Raw genomic sequence first — 15,294 nt, 5'->3', positions numbered from 1 at the left:
CAAGGCGTTCACTGACAGACAAAAAAAAGGTAGTGATAATGCAAGCTGGTACATTTAGAGTTCCTATCCCTCCTTCAACATGTCTTAAAAGACTAGTTATCAAAACAAATGTACCGCACAACAACATCTTGCCCAAACGTTCACTAGAAACAAATTGCAATGTACTATGGGTATTATCTAAGTACATTATGCACAACTGTTCCGAGACATGTTAGTTTTTCCTAAACATGTTAGTTCCAGTCCTAAACACGCATGCCTTTCATTGTTTTCCTCAATAAGATTGTATGAAAGTAATACCCTGTATATTCACGGTCAGGTCTCAGAGAACAAGAGACCTGTCCTGCATAAATGAATATGTACACCAATAACTAAACAATGGTTCATTTAAATAAGTGTGTCCTGGTTAAGAGAAGACCGACTACAAAATGTAATATTTTGATTTAACATGGACAAGGAGACAGTTTTCCGAAAGGATATCAACTAAGTGTTTCCATTGATATAATAAATATTTGATTTGCCTGAGGGTAAAATAATAGCTCAGATACCGAATGGCGTTTAGGTTTATGATGTTGACAGTATTTTTGGTTGTACCTTGTACGCAAGGACAAGAAGATTGTCACAGAACTGCCGTTTACAACTATTACTTTGTGACTGAGTCACATAAATGTTCGTACACTATTTTTTACGGTGGAAGCAGCAGTTTGACTGGTTTTAGCTGTGGTCCAGACTATGATTGCTGCGACAACGCATGCTGTAAAAGGAGGTAAATATTAAAAATATATAGTGGCTGCCGTAAATATAATGGATGCCGTAAACGGAGGTAAGCATAAATGAAATGTGGATTAAAGCTCGTATTACTTTCGCAAGAATAAAGCTAAGTTATTCATTATTAAAGCACAATGAACTCATTTGAATGCTAGTTCTAAGTGTGCCCTTTAGCCGCTATCAGATCATCCATAAATAAACGATACATTTTGGTTAAAACAGGCAGAATTAGAAACGAGAAGTAGAATATATATGAAAGTTGTATAATCCTTCTTGCCACAATTAGGTTGTTTCGTCATAAACTAACATATTGTACAAATAAAATGTTTACATATGTATTTTCACCATATCAGTACTGTAGCGGGAACTTCCTCGGCTACACTACCCCAAATTTTGCTATCACGGGTTCTTTTAGGATAGGTCTTTGCATTTGGAGTGATACCCCGCTGAATCTGTCCGATGTGTGGCTCTCCATAGTACGATAGATTTCGACCCCAGCGGGATAACGTTTAATTCCTGGCTTCTTGTCAGCGACTGGGTTGCGGACTGAGTCGCTGAGTCGTCGACTGGATGTCCTGTAGTCGCCGACTGTGTCGCTGACTTGGTCACAGAGTCGCCGACTGGGTCTTCCTCTGGTCGCCGACTTTGTCGCACAGTTGCTAACTGTGTCGCAGAGTCTCTGACTGGGTCACTGACTGTGTCACAGAGTTGTCAAATGTGTCGCAGAGTCGCAAACTGTGTCGCTGACTTGGTCACAGAGTCACCAACTGGGTCGCAGGCTTTGTGGCAGCGTAACTGACTGGGCCACATACTTAGTCGCAGAGTCGCCGACTGAGTCGCGGACTTGGTCGCAGAGTTGCTGACTGGGTCGTCGAGTTAGTCACGGTCGCTAGTCGTTACTAGCTCAAAATCGACAGAGAGAGAGACAACAGTGCGAAATGGTGAGAGAAGAGAAATCTTGAGTCAATATGTGTATTGTCGCAAGATCTTTTCGTTCTTTGGTCGAGCCTTGTAGCGCCTGTCTTTTGCTCTACAAAAGACATTGTTCCTACACTTTTGCGATTCCCTGGCCTTGCACTTTCCTGTCCGACGAAATACGTCCAAGTGTGTTTGCTCCGGCTGGTGGTTATACTGTTTCACTTGCAAGAGGATGTCTTCACACAATACCGCTTCATAACACACCACCGTAGCAGCCACAGTTGGCACGTATACATACCCAGGGGGAATCACGTTACCCAAAACTAAGACGCTCGATAGCAATACAAAGGCCGCTAACACTTAAAATTAGAACTAAATTTTAACGAGACGAAAATTTGCTGATAGAAAACAAAAATTATTGTCCATGGATTTTCTCATTACAGTACTTTATCCTTCTTACTTTCGTACAAAATATATATCTCGTGTCATATTAACTTCGAAAACTCCATCACGTTTCAGAACTGAAAGGGATTCAGTTTTGTGGTATTAATTTCTACCATCCTTTTGCCAGCGAGTCCAGACCAGCTTACTTATTCACCACATGTTTGGTCTTTGTCGCAAAATTATGATACGACATTTTTTATTGGACATTAATCAGCTCAAGTTGTAACTTTTGTGTTTTTTGACATAAAACAATTCATGTAAGTATGTGGTTTGATTAATTAGCTAGACATATTGTTTGTCATTTATCCCAGCATCGTGGATTTCATGTTACTGAGTTGTGTGCTTTAAAAAGGTCTTGCGGCCACGAAAGTGTGTGCCTCTCGTGAATAAAATCCCAGTGGTTACAAGCCGTTTTGATCTAGTTACTTACAATATACTTATCTGTAATTATACTCAATTATAAACACACACACACACACACACACACACACACACACACGCACACACACACACACATGCACTCACATACATTGGATGTTTTCATTTTCTTAGAAACGGAAAAATTCATGTTCCATCAACCGAACATAATAGGATACAATACTTCTTTTTAAAATTCACTGAAAAAGATCTATAAATGCCAATATTTCAGTTCAGAGACGATTCCATCTGATATGGAGACTGTTGGCGTGGTGTTGTCAGCAACGGCCATGTTTACGGTTATCATCCTGGCACTTCTGATTTTTGGAGCAACGTTCTGCAACAACAAAGAAGGTAATGATTACTATATTAAGTGAATATAAGTGACTTGTTACGTTACTCATATTGTATATCCAAACTCCTAAATGACGATGCTCTGTGCGTCATATTGTATATCCAAACTCCTAAATGACGATTTTGTGTCCGTCATATTGTATATCCAAACTCCTAAATGACGATGTTGTGTACGTCAAACAAAGAATACCACACAAAAATCAGGTTAGCTATCATTTTAGTAACATTTAGTATTGACGAGTTCATACCGTAAACAGGAAACTGCTAAAATGAGCAATGTTATTGATCAATATTGATTAATATCAATAATATTGATTAAATCAATAATATTGATTGAAACCTAAATGAAATAAACAGGTTAAAATAAAAAGGCAATAGCAACTTAAAATCAAAATTTGTGTATCGTTATCTATATAATGTACAACACACCATGCTCTCTATACAAAGAGGAATATACTAAATTTGATAGGTAATATTTCCTCAATGTTCTTCATTTCCCTTTTGATGTAATACTATTGGTACATATGTATTTTACAAGCAAATTTCTGAGTTTAGCTTGTTTCTTTTCAGATGAAGTTAAATTGTTCAACAAAAGAAGGAACTGGGGAAGATTTAAAGCTACTTTACAACAATGATTTTATTTTTCGTCAGAAATAAAGGGAACTGGGGAAGATTTAAAGCTCCTTTACAACAATGATTTTATTTTTCATCAGAAATAAAGAGTGTGCAACAAGTAACATTAACCTTCGGTTATGGGTTTTCAAAGTTTTGCATCCTTTCATACTTCCCTCAGCTTGTATCGATTCTTCTTATTCTCTCAGTAATATGCGTACTCAAGCTCCATTTATTTTGTTTTTTAGAGTCCTTATTACCTTTATAATTACTGAGGTTTGCTTTTTGTCCTTCCATTCTGTATTACTTTCTTTATCTCTTCTTTCCTTCTTTATAGTAACACATTTAACGAGATCCACACGGACACATTTTATTTGCATTGCATTAAAAATACTTTTTTGTAAAGGTGAGAAGTTTTGTTTACTTTCTCTCATGTTTTGTTGGTTTGTTATTGAGTATTTGTTTCTGTATGACGCGGTACCACTCATTCATTCATTGACTAAGTTCAGTGAACTTGAAATGGCACGCATATAAACATTCAGAAATATGTTCTGTAGAAAAAGGAATGATATCATATTACGTTGAACGCATTCGTCCATTCGTCTTAAAGAATAGCAATCCCTGCTGAAACGAATAAATGTAGTCAACCTGTCATAACAAGCAGCACACTCTACTCGAATTTGCAAGACCTTGAGCACTACAGCTAAATACACCGCCCAGAGACGAAAGCAGAAGACACCTATCGTTCGCTATGAAAGACAATTGACCCCTGATACTCAAGTCAGTATTAGACGATATGTACAACGAACGTTAGACTATCGTGAAATGGAATGAAGCAATGAAACTTAAGTAACACTATCGTAAATGGAATCAAACAATGAAACGAACGTAAGACTATCGTGCAATGGAATAAAGCAAGGAAACGTACGTAACCGAGGCTCATGCAGTAATCCATGAGATAGCTCTCAAAGTTGAATTTAAGGCGTAGGAAATTTTTTATTACCATTCTATGTCTGTTTCCGTGTGTTTATTTGCAAATTAATAAGCTTAACACATTTTGTGTAGACCAGACCAGGCTAAGGAATGGACTGACATTGTACCTGCTTTGTTTCCACCCTTGCACGCTACTTTGATCCTTGACTGACTCAAGGCTTATCTTAGGACGAGCAATTCGTTACTTTTCTCTTTGACTGACTCAGGGTTCACCCTAGTGCGAGCAATTCGTTACTTGTCTCTTTGACTGACTCAGGGTTAACTTTACCGCGAGCAGTTCGTTACTTTTCTCTTTGACTGACTCAGGGTTAACCTTACTGCGAGCAGTTCGTTACTTTTCTCTTTGCCTTACTCAGGGTTAACCTTACTGCGAGCAATTCGTTACTTTTCTCTTTGACTGACTCAGGGTTCACCCTAGTCCGAGAAATTCGTTATTTTTCTCTTTGACTGACTCAGGGTTCACCCTAGTGCGAGCAATTCGTTACTTTTAACTTTGACTGACTCAGGGTTCACCCTAGTGCGAGCAATTCGTTACTTGTCTCTTTGACTGACTCAGGGTTAACTTTACCGCGAGCAGTTCGTTACTTTTCTCTTTGACTGACTCAGGGTTCACCCTAGTGCGAGCAATTCGTTATTTTTCTCTTTGACTGACTCAGGGTTCACCCTAGTGCGAACAATTCGTTACTTTGATTTTTGACTGACTCAGGGTTCACCCTAGTACGAGATCTTCTTGTAAACGAAAATGAAATTGAAACGCTGACTCAGTGACCGCATATCACTTTTCCCCTCTTATTCGTTGTAATCTCCAGATTGTCGATATCGGCGTCGCGTTTAAAATTAGTTTGAAGAAATCAAATACCGTAATATAAATTATGGTTGCATCAACTGCTCGAGACGCAGTATCTTCTACAAGCAAAATTAGTCCATCTTCACAAATTCGGGTACAATTATTTGGAGCATTCTCAACTCTCTAGGATGCGTTTCGAATAACTATAAGTTTCAAAATGTATGTTTCTATGTAGCACACTTTAGCATGTGACTGAGTTTTTTGGCACTTTACTGGCGATTTCTCACTTATTACACGTTATCACACCATCGACGTTGTTACGCATATTTAATTTGCATTGTTTCTTGGCTCCCACCATGATTATATTATGTTTGTCTGTGTATTGTAATTGAGCTTAGTCCAAAATCAGGTTAATGGGCTACCTGACTATTGACATTTATTTTGTAAACAATACAATACACCATAGCTAATAGTTCTCTACGACTGGACTTCACTACACAGTAGAGAAGCAATAGGAAGGCGTACCTATGCAGTGAAGAAGCCATTGGAGGACGTGTATAATCAGTGAATAATTCAGAGCGGAAGTACCAGTGAACATAAAGTGCTATTATGAACTTTAAGATTATATGGTATTTAAGAACTGTTTAAATGCAGTTATTTGTTTTCTTATTACTATTGTACAATATCATCTTTATTCATCATAATCATCTAATTAAATAATCTAATTAAATCATCTAATTAAACCATCTAAATTGTTGTGCATGTTGTGGCTATGTTCTCCATAAGAAGCATTCCGACCATCCATTCGTCCATTATGTGACATGAATCAGAGATAGCATTCCGACTATCCAGTCGTCCATTATGTGACATGAATCAGAGACAGCATTCAGACCATCCATTCATCCATTATGTGACATGAATCAGAGATAGCATTCCGACCATCCATTCGTCCATTATGTGACATGAATCAGAGATAGCATTCAGACCATCTATTCGTCCATTATGTGACACGAATCATAGATAGCATTCCGACTATCCATTCGTCCATTATGTGACATGAATCAGAGATAGCATTCCGACTATCCATTCGTCCATTATGTGACATGACTCAGAGATAGCATTCAGACCATCCATTCGTCCATTATGTGACATGAATCAGAGATAGCATTCCGACCATCCATTCGTCCATTATGTGACACGAATCATAGATAGCATTCCGACCATCCAGTCGTCCATTATGTGACACGAATCATAGATAGCATTCCGACTATCCATTCGTCCATTATGTGACAGGAATCAGAGATAGCATTCCGACTATCCATTCGTCCATTATGTGACATGAATCAGAGATAGCATTCAGACCATCCATTCGTCCATTATGTGACATGAATCAGAGATAGCATTCAGACCATCCATTCGTCCATTATGTGACATGAATCAGAGATAGCATTCCGACCATCCATTCGTCCATTATGTGACACGAATCATAGATAGCATTCCGACTATCATTCGTCCATTATGTGACACGAATCATAGATAGCATTCCGACTATCAATTCGTCCATTATATGACACGAATCATACATAGCATTCCGACCATCCATTCGTCCGTTATGTGACATGAATCAGAGATAGTATTCCGACCATCTATTCGTCCGTTATGTGACATGAATCAGAGATAGCATTCCGACCATCCATTCGTCCATTATGTGACACGAATCATAGATAGCATTCCGACTATCCATTCGTCCATTATGTGACATGAATCAGAGATAGCATTCCGACTATCCATTCGTCCATTATGTGACACGAATCAGAGATAGCATTCAGACCATCCATTCGTCCATTATGTGACATAAATCAGAGATAGCATTCAGACCATCCATTCGTCCATTATGTGACACGAATCATAGATAGCATTCCGACTATCCATTCGTCTATTATGTGACATGAATCAGAGATAGCATTCAGACCATCCATTCGTCCATTATGTGACATGAATCAGAGATAGCATTCCGACCATCTATTCGTCCATTATGTGACAAGAATCATAGATAGCATTCCGACTATCCATTCGTCTATTATGTGACAGGAATCAGAGATAGCATTCCGACTATCTATTCGTCCATTATGTGACATGAATCAGAGATAGCATTCCGACCATCCATTCGTCCATTATGTGACATGAATCCGATATAGTATTCCGACCATCCATTCGTCCATTAAGTGACATGAATCATAGATAGCATTCCGACCATCCATTCGTCCATCATGTGACATGAATCAGATTTAGCATTCAGACCATCCATTCGTCCATTATGTGACATGAATCCGATATAGTATTCCGACCATCCATTCGTCCATTAAGTGACATGAATCAGAGATAGCATTCCGACCATCCATTCGTCCATCATGTGACATGAATCTGAGATAGCATTCCGACCATCCATTCGTCCATTATGTGACACGAATCATAGATAGCATTCCGACTATCCATTCGTCCATTATGTGACATAAATCAGAGATAGCATTCCGACCATCTATTCGTCCATTATGTGACATGAATCATAGATAGTATTCCGACCATCCATTCGTCCTTTATGTGACATGTATCCGAGATAGCATTCCGACCATCCATTCGTCCATTATGTGACATGAATCATAGATAGCATTCCGACTATCTATTCGTCCATTATGTGACAGAAATCAGAGATAGCATTCCGACAAATCCATTCGTCCATTATGTGACATGAATCAGAGATAGCATTCAGACCATCCATTCGTCCATTATGTAACATGAATCAGAGATAGCATTCCGACCATCCATTCGTCCATTATGTGACATGAATCAGAGATAGCATTCCGACCATCCATTCGTCCATTATGTGACATGAATCAGATTTAGCATTCAGACCATCCATTCGTCCATTATGTGACATGAATCCGAGATAGCATTCCGACCATCCATTCGTCCATTAAGTGACATGAATCGGAGATAGCATTTCGACCATCCATTCGTCCATCATGTGACATGAATCTGAGATAGCATTCCGACCATCCATTCGTCCATTATGTGACAGGAATCATAGATAGCATTCCGACTATCCATTCGTCCATTATGTGACATGAATCAGAGATAGCATTCCGACCATCTATTCGTCCATTATGTGACATGAATCATAGATAGTATTCCGACCATCCATTCGTCCTTTATGTGACATGAATCCGAGATAGCATTCCGACCATCCATTCGTCCATTATGTGACATGAATCATAGATAGCATTCTGACTATCCATTCGTCCGTTATGTGACAGAAATCAGAGATAGCATTCCGACAAATCCATTCGTCCATTATGTGACATGAATCAGAGATAGCATTCAGACCATCCATTCGTCCATTATGTAACATGAATCAGAGATAGCATTCCGACCATCCATTCGTCCATCATCTGACATAAATCATAGATAGCATTCCTACCATCCATTCGTCCGTTATGTGACATGAATCAGAGATAGCATTCCGACCATCCATTCGTCCCTTATGTGACATGAATCAGAGATAGCATTCCGACCATCTATTCGTCCATTATATGACATGAATCAGAGATAGCATTCCTACCATCCATTCGTCCGTTATGTGACATGAATCAGAGATAGCATTCCGACCATCCATTCGTCCCTTATGTGACATGAATCAGAGATAACATTCCGACCATCTATTCGTCCATTATATGACATGAATCAGAGATAGCATTCCGACCATCCATTCGTCCGTTATGTGACATGAATCAGAGATAGCATTCCGACCATCCATTCGTCCATTCTGTGACATGAATCAGAGATGAAATTTAATCTTGACGCACTTATGAATCTTCTAAGAGACATTGCATGGTATCGGTATTTGATTGGGTTAACTCATTAACATGACGACTGAATTCCTTAACTGTTGATAATGCCTCCCGCAACTGAGATACCGATAGTTTGAGCGAATGTAGTTGATGATGAATTTGTAATACGTGTCTTCGTCTGTCTACTAAACATGTCTTCTAAATCTAAATTTCCGCACTCTTTGTCAGCACCAACTTTCTGTTCAAATACTTCTACTTAAGACAGTGAAAATAGCAGGGAAAGAGGGTTGTGTTTTCTTTACGGTTAGCAATGTGACGCAATTTTGCTCACACCTTGCTTACACTAGAAGAAGCAATGAGATTGGTAGATACAAATTCATCAAACGTCTCCAAGAAGAAAAATGTAGCATTTAGATCCAAAACTCTTCAATAGACAACTGCGACAGTTTGCCCATTGCAAAACTCGCACATGATACACTCTGCAGAATAACAAAAGTACAGAATAACAAAAGCACCGAATACAACTTCCCTGATAGTGTACCGTAAGTGAAAATGCTTTAAGTTCCAGGGAAGTCTATCCAGGAATCACCGAGTTTGATTTGCAAGATTTTCACTTGCAAGTATGCGTTGAACTGAATCATAATGCTATATCGGATTCTTTTCAATACGTCATTCCTCGTGATATTCGTGATGCATCATTGCATTGTATAGATATGGATGAAAGGCTGAGTATTGTATAGCTGTGGGTGAAAAGGTGACTATTGTATAGATATGGATGAAAGGGTGACTAATGTATAGATATGGGTGAAAAGGTGACTCTTGTATAGATATGGATGAAAGGTTGAATATTGTATAGCTATGGGTGAAAAGGTGACTATTGTATAGATATAGATGAAAGGCTGAGTATTGTATAGCTATGGGTGAAAAGGTGACTACTGTATAGATATGGATGAAAGGTTAAATATTGTATAGATATGGATGAAAGGGTGACTATTTTATAGATATAGATGAAAGGGTGACTATTGTATAGATATGGATGAAAGGTTGAGTACTGTATTTATATGGATGAGAGGCTGAATATTGTATAGATGTGGATAAAGCGTTGAATATTGATAGATATGGATGAAAGGGTGACTATTGTATAGATATGAATGAAAGGGTGACTATTGTATAGATATGGATGAAAGGGTGACTATTGTATAGATATGGATGAAAGGTTGAGTATTGTATAGATATAGATGAAAGGTTGAGTACTGTATAGCTATGGATGAAAGGTTGAATATTGTATAGATATGAATGAAAGGGTGACTACTGTATAGATATGGATGAAAGGGTGACTATTGTATATATATGGATAAAGCGTTGAATATTGTACAGATATGGATAAAGCGTTTAGTATTGTACAGAGATGGATAAAGCGTTGAGTATTGTGCATATATGTATAAAGCGTTGAGTATTGTGTAGATATGAATAAAGCGTTAAGATATGATTAACGCGTTGAGTATTGTATAGATATGGATAGCGCGTTCAATATTGTATAGATATGGATAAAGCGTTGACTAGTGTACAGAGATGGATAAAGCGTTGAGTATTGTGCATATATGTATAAAGCGTTGAGTATTGTGTAGATATGGATAAAGCGTTAAGATATGATTAACGCGTTGAGTATTGTATAGATATGGATAAAGCGTTAAGTATTGTGTATATATAGATAAAGCGTTAAGTACTGTACATATACGATTAAAGCGTTGAGTATTGTATAGATATGGATAAAGCGTTGAGTATTGTCTATATATGGATAAAGCGTTGAGTATTGTGTATATATGGATAAAGCGTTAAGTACTGTACAGATACGATTAAAGCGTTGTGTATTGTATAGATATGGATAACGCGTTCAGTATTGTATAGATATGGATAAAGCGTTCAGTATTGTACATATATGGATAAAGCGTTAAGTAATGTATAGATTTGGATAAAGCGTTGAGTATTGTGCAAATATGGATAAAGCGGTGAGCCAATGAAAGTTATTGATAAAGATGCAATCAGATTCATTCAGACGTGAAGAAACAAAGTGAAACTGGCCTATAAAAGCTGCGTGTATAATATTGATACAGATATGGTCAGAGAGATGAAGACGTAAAGAGATATGATGAGATTGGCCTAAACAGGCCGTTTGTATAATATTGATAAAGAAGCAACCACTATAACTTATTGGAGATGCGATAATAAACAATCCTTTGCACATGCAATCACCGTTTTGTAACATCGTACATCGGGAGACAATCATAACTTGCACGGTCCCAAACGTGGCACGGCAAAAACACAATTTAACTGCTTCGGAGCTCACGGGACTCAACATCAAGTATCATAAATAATGATTTCTGTAAATATGGAACAAAAGTACCGTGCCTATACATCAATAGGCCTTTTTACGATTATAGACATGATGAACTTCTACAATATATTCAACTGCCACCGCAGCCTAATGTCATGGTACGTTTTGAATATTTTGAACAATACCTTTTACACTAAACGGACCTGGATCAATTGATAGATCCATCGAGCACTTCGTCATTCAGTTAATCAATCAATATATTTTTTCGTTTGATAGACTAATCAAATCTATTGTTTCGTTTGATATTGACCAATCGAATTCAAATGAAAGCAAACTCTGCTGCAATAACTGTTGGGTTTTCTTGTTACATCTGTGTAAGTATGGCAAGACATAGATTACTTCTTTGACGTCATCTAGGTTATGTAGACAATTCAATGTGTGTGGAGGGAGAAGTTCGTATAGTTTAGACGAGATTTCAAGATATCTTGCGAGTGTTTTGCGAAGTTTTTCACGAGCTGTAGCATCTGCAAGTTGTATTGCACCCATGTGGAGAATTTTTCATGTGTATCCTTCTTAGGTTAACATGTTATACCATGCAATATTGTCTTTCGTACAGGTAATAGCAGGAATATTGTCTTTTGTACAGGTAATAATATGAATATTGTCTTTTGTACAGATAATAATAAGAATATTGTCTTTTGTACATATAATAACAGGAATATTGTATTTTGTACAGGTAATAATACGAATATTCTCTTTTGAACAGTTAATAACAGGATTATTGTCTCTTGTACTTGTAATAAGAGGGATATTGTTTTTCGTACAGGCAATAACAGGAATATTGTCCTTTTTCAGATTTTAACAGAAATATTGTCTTTTGTACAGGAAATACCAAGAATATTGTCTTTTGTACTTTCTTCAATACTTGTAGCCGGATTAATACAGTTTGAAAAAAGACAGTATGACGCCAAAGTTAGTGAAGAAAACAGACACTGTCAATGATATATTTTAACCATGTATATATTATTATTATGAGCAGAAAATGCTGCTTTTGTAGTTAAGAAGTAATTTAAATCAAAAGAGCATTGCGTGTCAATTCGAGTAGTTCCCTTTACAGTACACGTAAGTAGTTAAGTGGGGCACCCTAGGGACAATGGGACTTAGCATTAAAAAGACCCCTGGGCAACTCTAGGGACAATGGAAATTTAACATGGAGAAAAATCGTGGGCAACTCTAGGGACAATGGGAATTTAACACAGAGTTTAGGTCTGTCTAGGGACAAGGGGAAATTAACATGGGAATAGAGTTTGGGCTTGTCTAGGGAAAAGGTGAATTGAATATGGGATTTTTTTTTTTTTTTTAAATTTTTTTAAATTTAAATTTAAATTTAGGCAATGGAAAGGCTATCTCTTTTCGAGAAATATGGTTGGCCCTGAAAAGGGCCTTTGGGTTTTCTTCTGCTTCTAGTTTCTTCTTTTTCTCCACCAAGTTCTTATTTTATCTCCAACATTCTTTCTCTTCTTTTCTTTCTTTTTTTTCTCCTGCTCTTCTTTCTTCTTCTCTTCCTCCTCTTCTTTCTTCCTCTTCTCATTTTCTTCTTCTTTTTCAATCTTTTCGTTCCATTTGCTTATTCTTATTCTTTCCTCTTCATCCTCCTTCTCCTCCTTTATCTCTTTCATGACACCACTAATCTTGTCCTTTACCTTTTTTAAGTTATTAATTTCCATCTTTACACGATGGGGACTATAGGAATAATGGTCTTCAACCAGTCTTATCAACATCTGCTCCATCATTCCTAAGTTGTCTAAAACGTCTTGTAATGTTTGTATTTTGTCCATTTGGTTAGAAGCCATCTTCTTTTTTATTCTTTGCAGAATGGTTTGAACGACGAATACTGTGGGTTCTTATACTTAAAGCGCGTACGTGAAGGAAAACATCCCCCTAAAACGTCAAATTGACCTTACCTAGATCATGACCAAACAACGCGCGGACGTGAAGGAAAACATCCCCTACTTTTTCATTTCATATAATAAAACCCAAACTATACTCTTCACATACGCTAAGAACAATAAACAAATCCATAATCTACTATCCACACAATCGTACGTGAGCGGGTACAAACGCAAACACACAAACACAAACACACAAACACATACGCTAAGAAACAATAAACAAAATCCATAATCTACTATCCACACAATCATACGTGAGCGCTTATAAAACCCAAACTATACTCTCCACATACGCTAAGAAACAATAAACAAATCCATAATCTACTATCCACACAATCGTACGTGAGCGGGTACAAACACAAACACACAAACACAAACACACAAACACATACGCTAAGAAACAATAAACAAATCCATAATCTACTATCAACACAATCGTACGTGAGCGGGTACAAACACAAACACACAAACACAAACACACAAACACATACGCTAAGAAACAATAAACAAATCCATAATCTACTATCAACACAATCGTACGTGAGCGGGTACAAACACAAACACACAAACACAAACACACAAACACATACGCTAAGAAACAATAAACAAAATCCATAATCTACTATCCACACAATAGTACGTGAGCGCTTACAAAACCCAAACTATACTCTTCACATACGCTAAGATCAATAAACAAATCCATAATCTACTATTCACACAATCGTACGTGAGCGGGTACAAACACAAACACACAAACACATACCCTCACACTATCTTAAAAAAGAGTTAGTGTTTATATTCACACTACTCTACCTACACATTGGCAAATTGATGGTTATTTCTTTTCTAGAGTATTGGGTAGCCCTGAAAAGGGCTGTTTTTTTTTTTTGTTTTTTTTTTTGGAACTTCATGGACACCTGGTTAATGGTGGCACCTTCCAGGCCTGGCGCCACATACACATCTTATCCCCCAGTTACTTTTTACTTTTTTGGGGGAGAGAGCAGAGGCAGGATATGTCGCTTCAGAATCCCAATTTTCGCTCTCTGGGATTCTGAAATTTATTCTTCTTCTCTTCTTTTCCTTCTCCTCCTCCTCTTCTTTGTTTCTTCTCTCCTCCTCTTTGTATCTTCTTTCCTCTTCTTCTTCTTCTTTATATCTTCTCTCCTCCTCTTCTTTTTTTCTTCTTTCCTCCTCCTCTCTTATCCTTCCCTCCTCCACAATGGCTTCCGCGGCCAGTTCATTCAACAGGCGCCTGGCATATTCCAGATGCACATGAAGTTCCAACAGTTTAGACAGTCTCGTGTTCATTTTTGGTGTTAATCAATCAACAAGGGTAGCTAGACTGCCCAGCGAGTTTCAATTTATAGTGAAAGCGCGGACGTGAAGGAAAACATCCCCTAAAAAACATAAAGTTGATGTTACCTACATCATGACCAAAAACAACAACGCGCGGACCTAAAAGAAACACTCACTCACTTTTTTATGCTACCCATCACTATTTTAAAATTTTTATAAATCACTTCAATAGACTATCCACATACGCAAAGCAATCCAATCTAACCTCAAATCTACACCTCAAACACCAAATAAAGACATCATTTTAATCTACTATCCACACCAATGTACTTGATCACTTACAAACACACAAACTCACAAACACATACCCTCACATTTTTTTAAAAAGAGTTAGTGTTTATTTTCACACTACTCTACCTACACACATTGGCAAATCGATCGTTATTTCTTTTCTAGAGTATTGGGGGGTAGCGCTGAAAAGGGCTGTTTTTTTTTTGTTTGCTATGGCATTTTTTTAGTTTCTAAGAATGCGATGTCCTCTGAGGATAGACTTTCTGGCGATAGGTCTGCTTC

General features: G+C 37.6%; 2 protein-coding genes across 3 annotated transcripts in view; one reads left to right on the top strand and one right to left on the bottom strand.

The window, feature by feature from the left end:
* LOC149800458 (uncharacterized) overlaps positions 1 to 15,294 on the bottom strand; it is a 119,890-nt gene that overhangs the window by 35,895 nt on the left and 68,701 nt on the right. The gene's annotated exons all lie outside the window — the stretch shown is intronic.
* On the top strand, positions 320 to 3,646 carry LOC149800460 (uncharacterized). 2 transcript variants are annotated; one of them, XM_089957258.1, is made up of 4 exons: positions 320 to 763; positions 2,777 to 2,898; positions 3,469 to 3,557; positions 3,620 to 3,646. In XM_089957258.1, exons 1-3 carry the CDS (start codon positions 549 to 551, stop codon positions 3,531 to 3,533), a joined length of 402 nt encoding a protein of 133 aa, XP_089813384.1. In that variant the 5' UTR covers positions 320 to 548; the 3' UTR covers positions 3,534 to 3,557; positions 3,620 to 3,646. The 2 variants fall into 2 exon arrangements, with proteins under 2 accessions (XP_089813384.1, XP_089813383.1); XM_089957257.1 differs by having other exon boundaries at positions 3,469 to 3,646.

Source organism: Sinohyriopsis cumingii, chromosome 5, assembly GCF_028554795.1.
Source record: "Sinohyriopsis cumingii isolate HCF-2022 chromosome 5, ASM2855479v2, whole genome shotgun sequence".
Classification (NCBI taxonomy): Eukaryota; Metazoa; Mollusca; class Bivalvia; order Unionida; family Unionidae; genus Sinohyriopsis; species Sinohyriopsis cumingii.
This window is presented reverse-complemented; position numbering and strand designations above follow the sequence as displayed.

Coding starts and splice junctions, on each gene's coding strand:
- LOC149800460 (XM_089957258.1), top strand. CDS start 549: ATGGCGTTTAGGTTTATGATGTTGACAGTATTTTTGGTTGTACCTTGT. Junction 764..2,776: donor AACGCATGCTGTAAAAGGAG/GTAAATATTAAA, acceptor CCAATATTTCAG/TTCAGAGACGATTCCATCTG. Junction 2,899..3,468: donor GTTCTGCAACAACAAAGAAG/GTAATGATTACT, acceptor GTTTCTTTTCAG/ATGAAGTTAAATTGTTCAAC.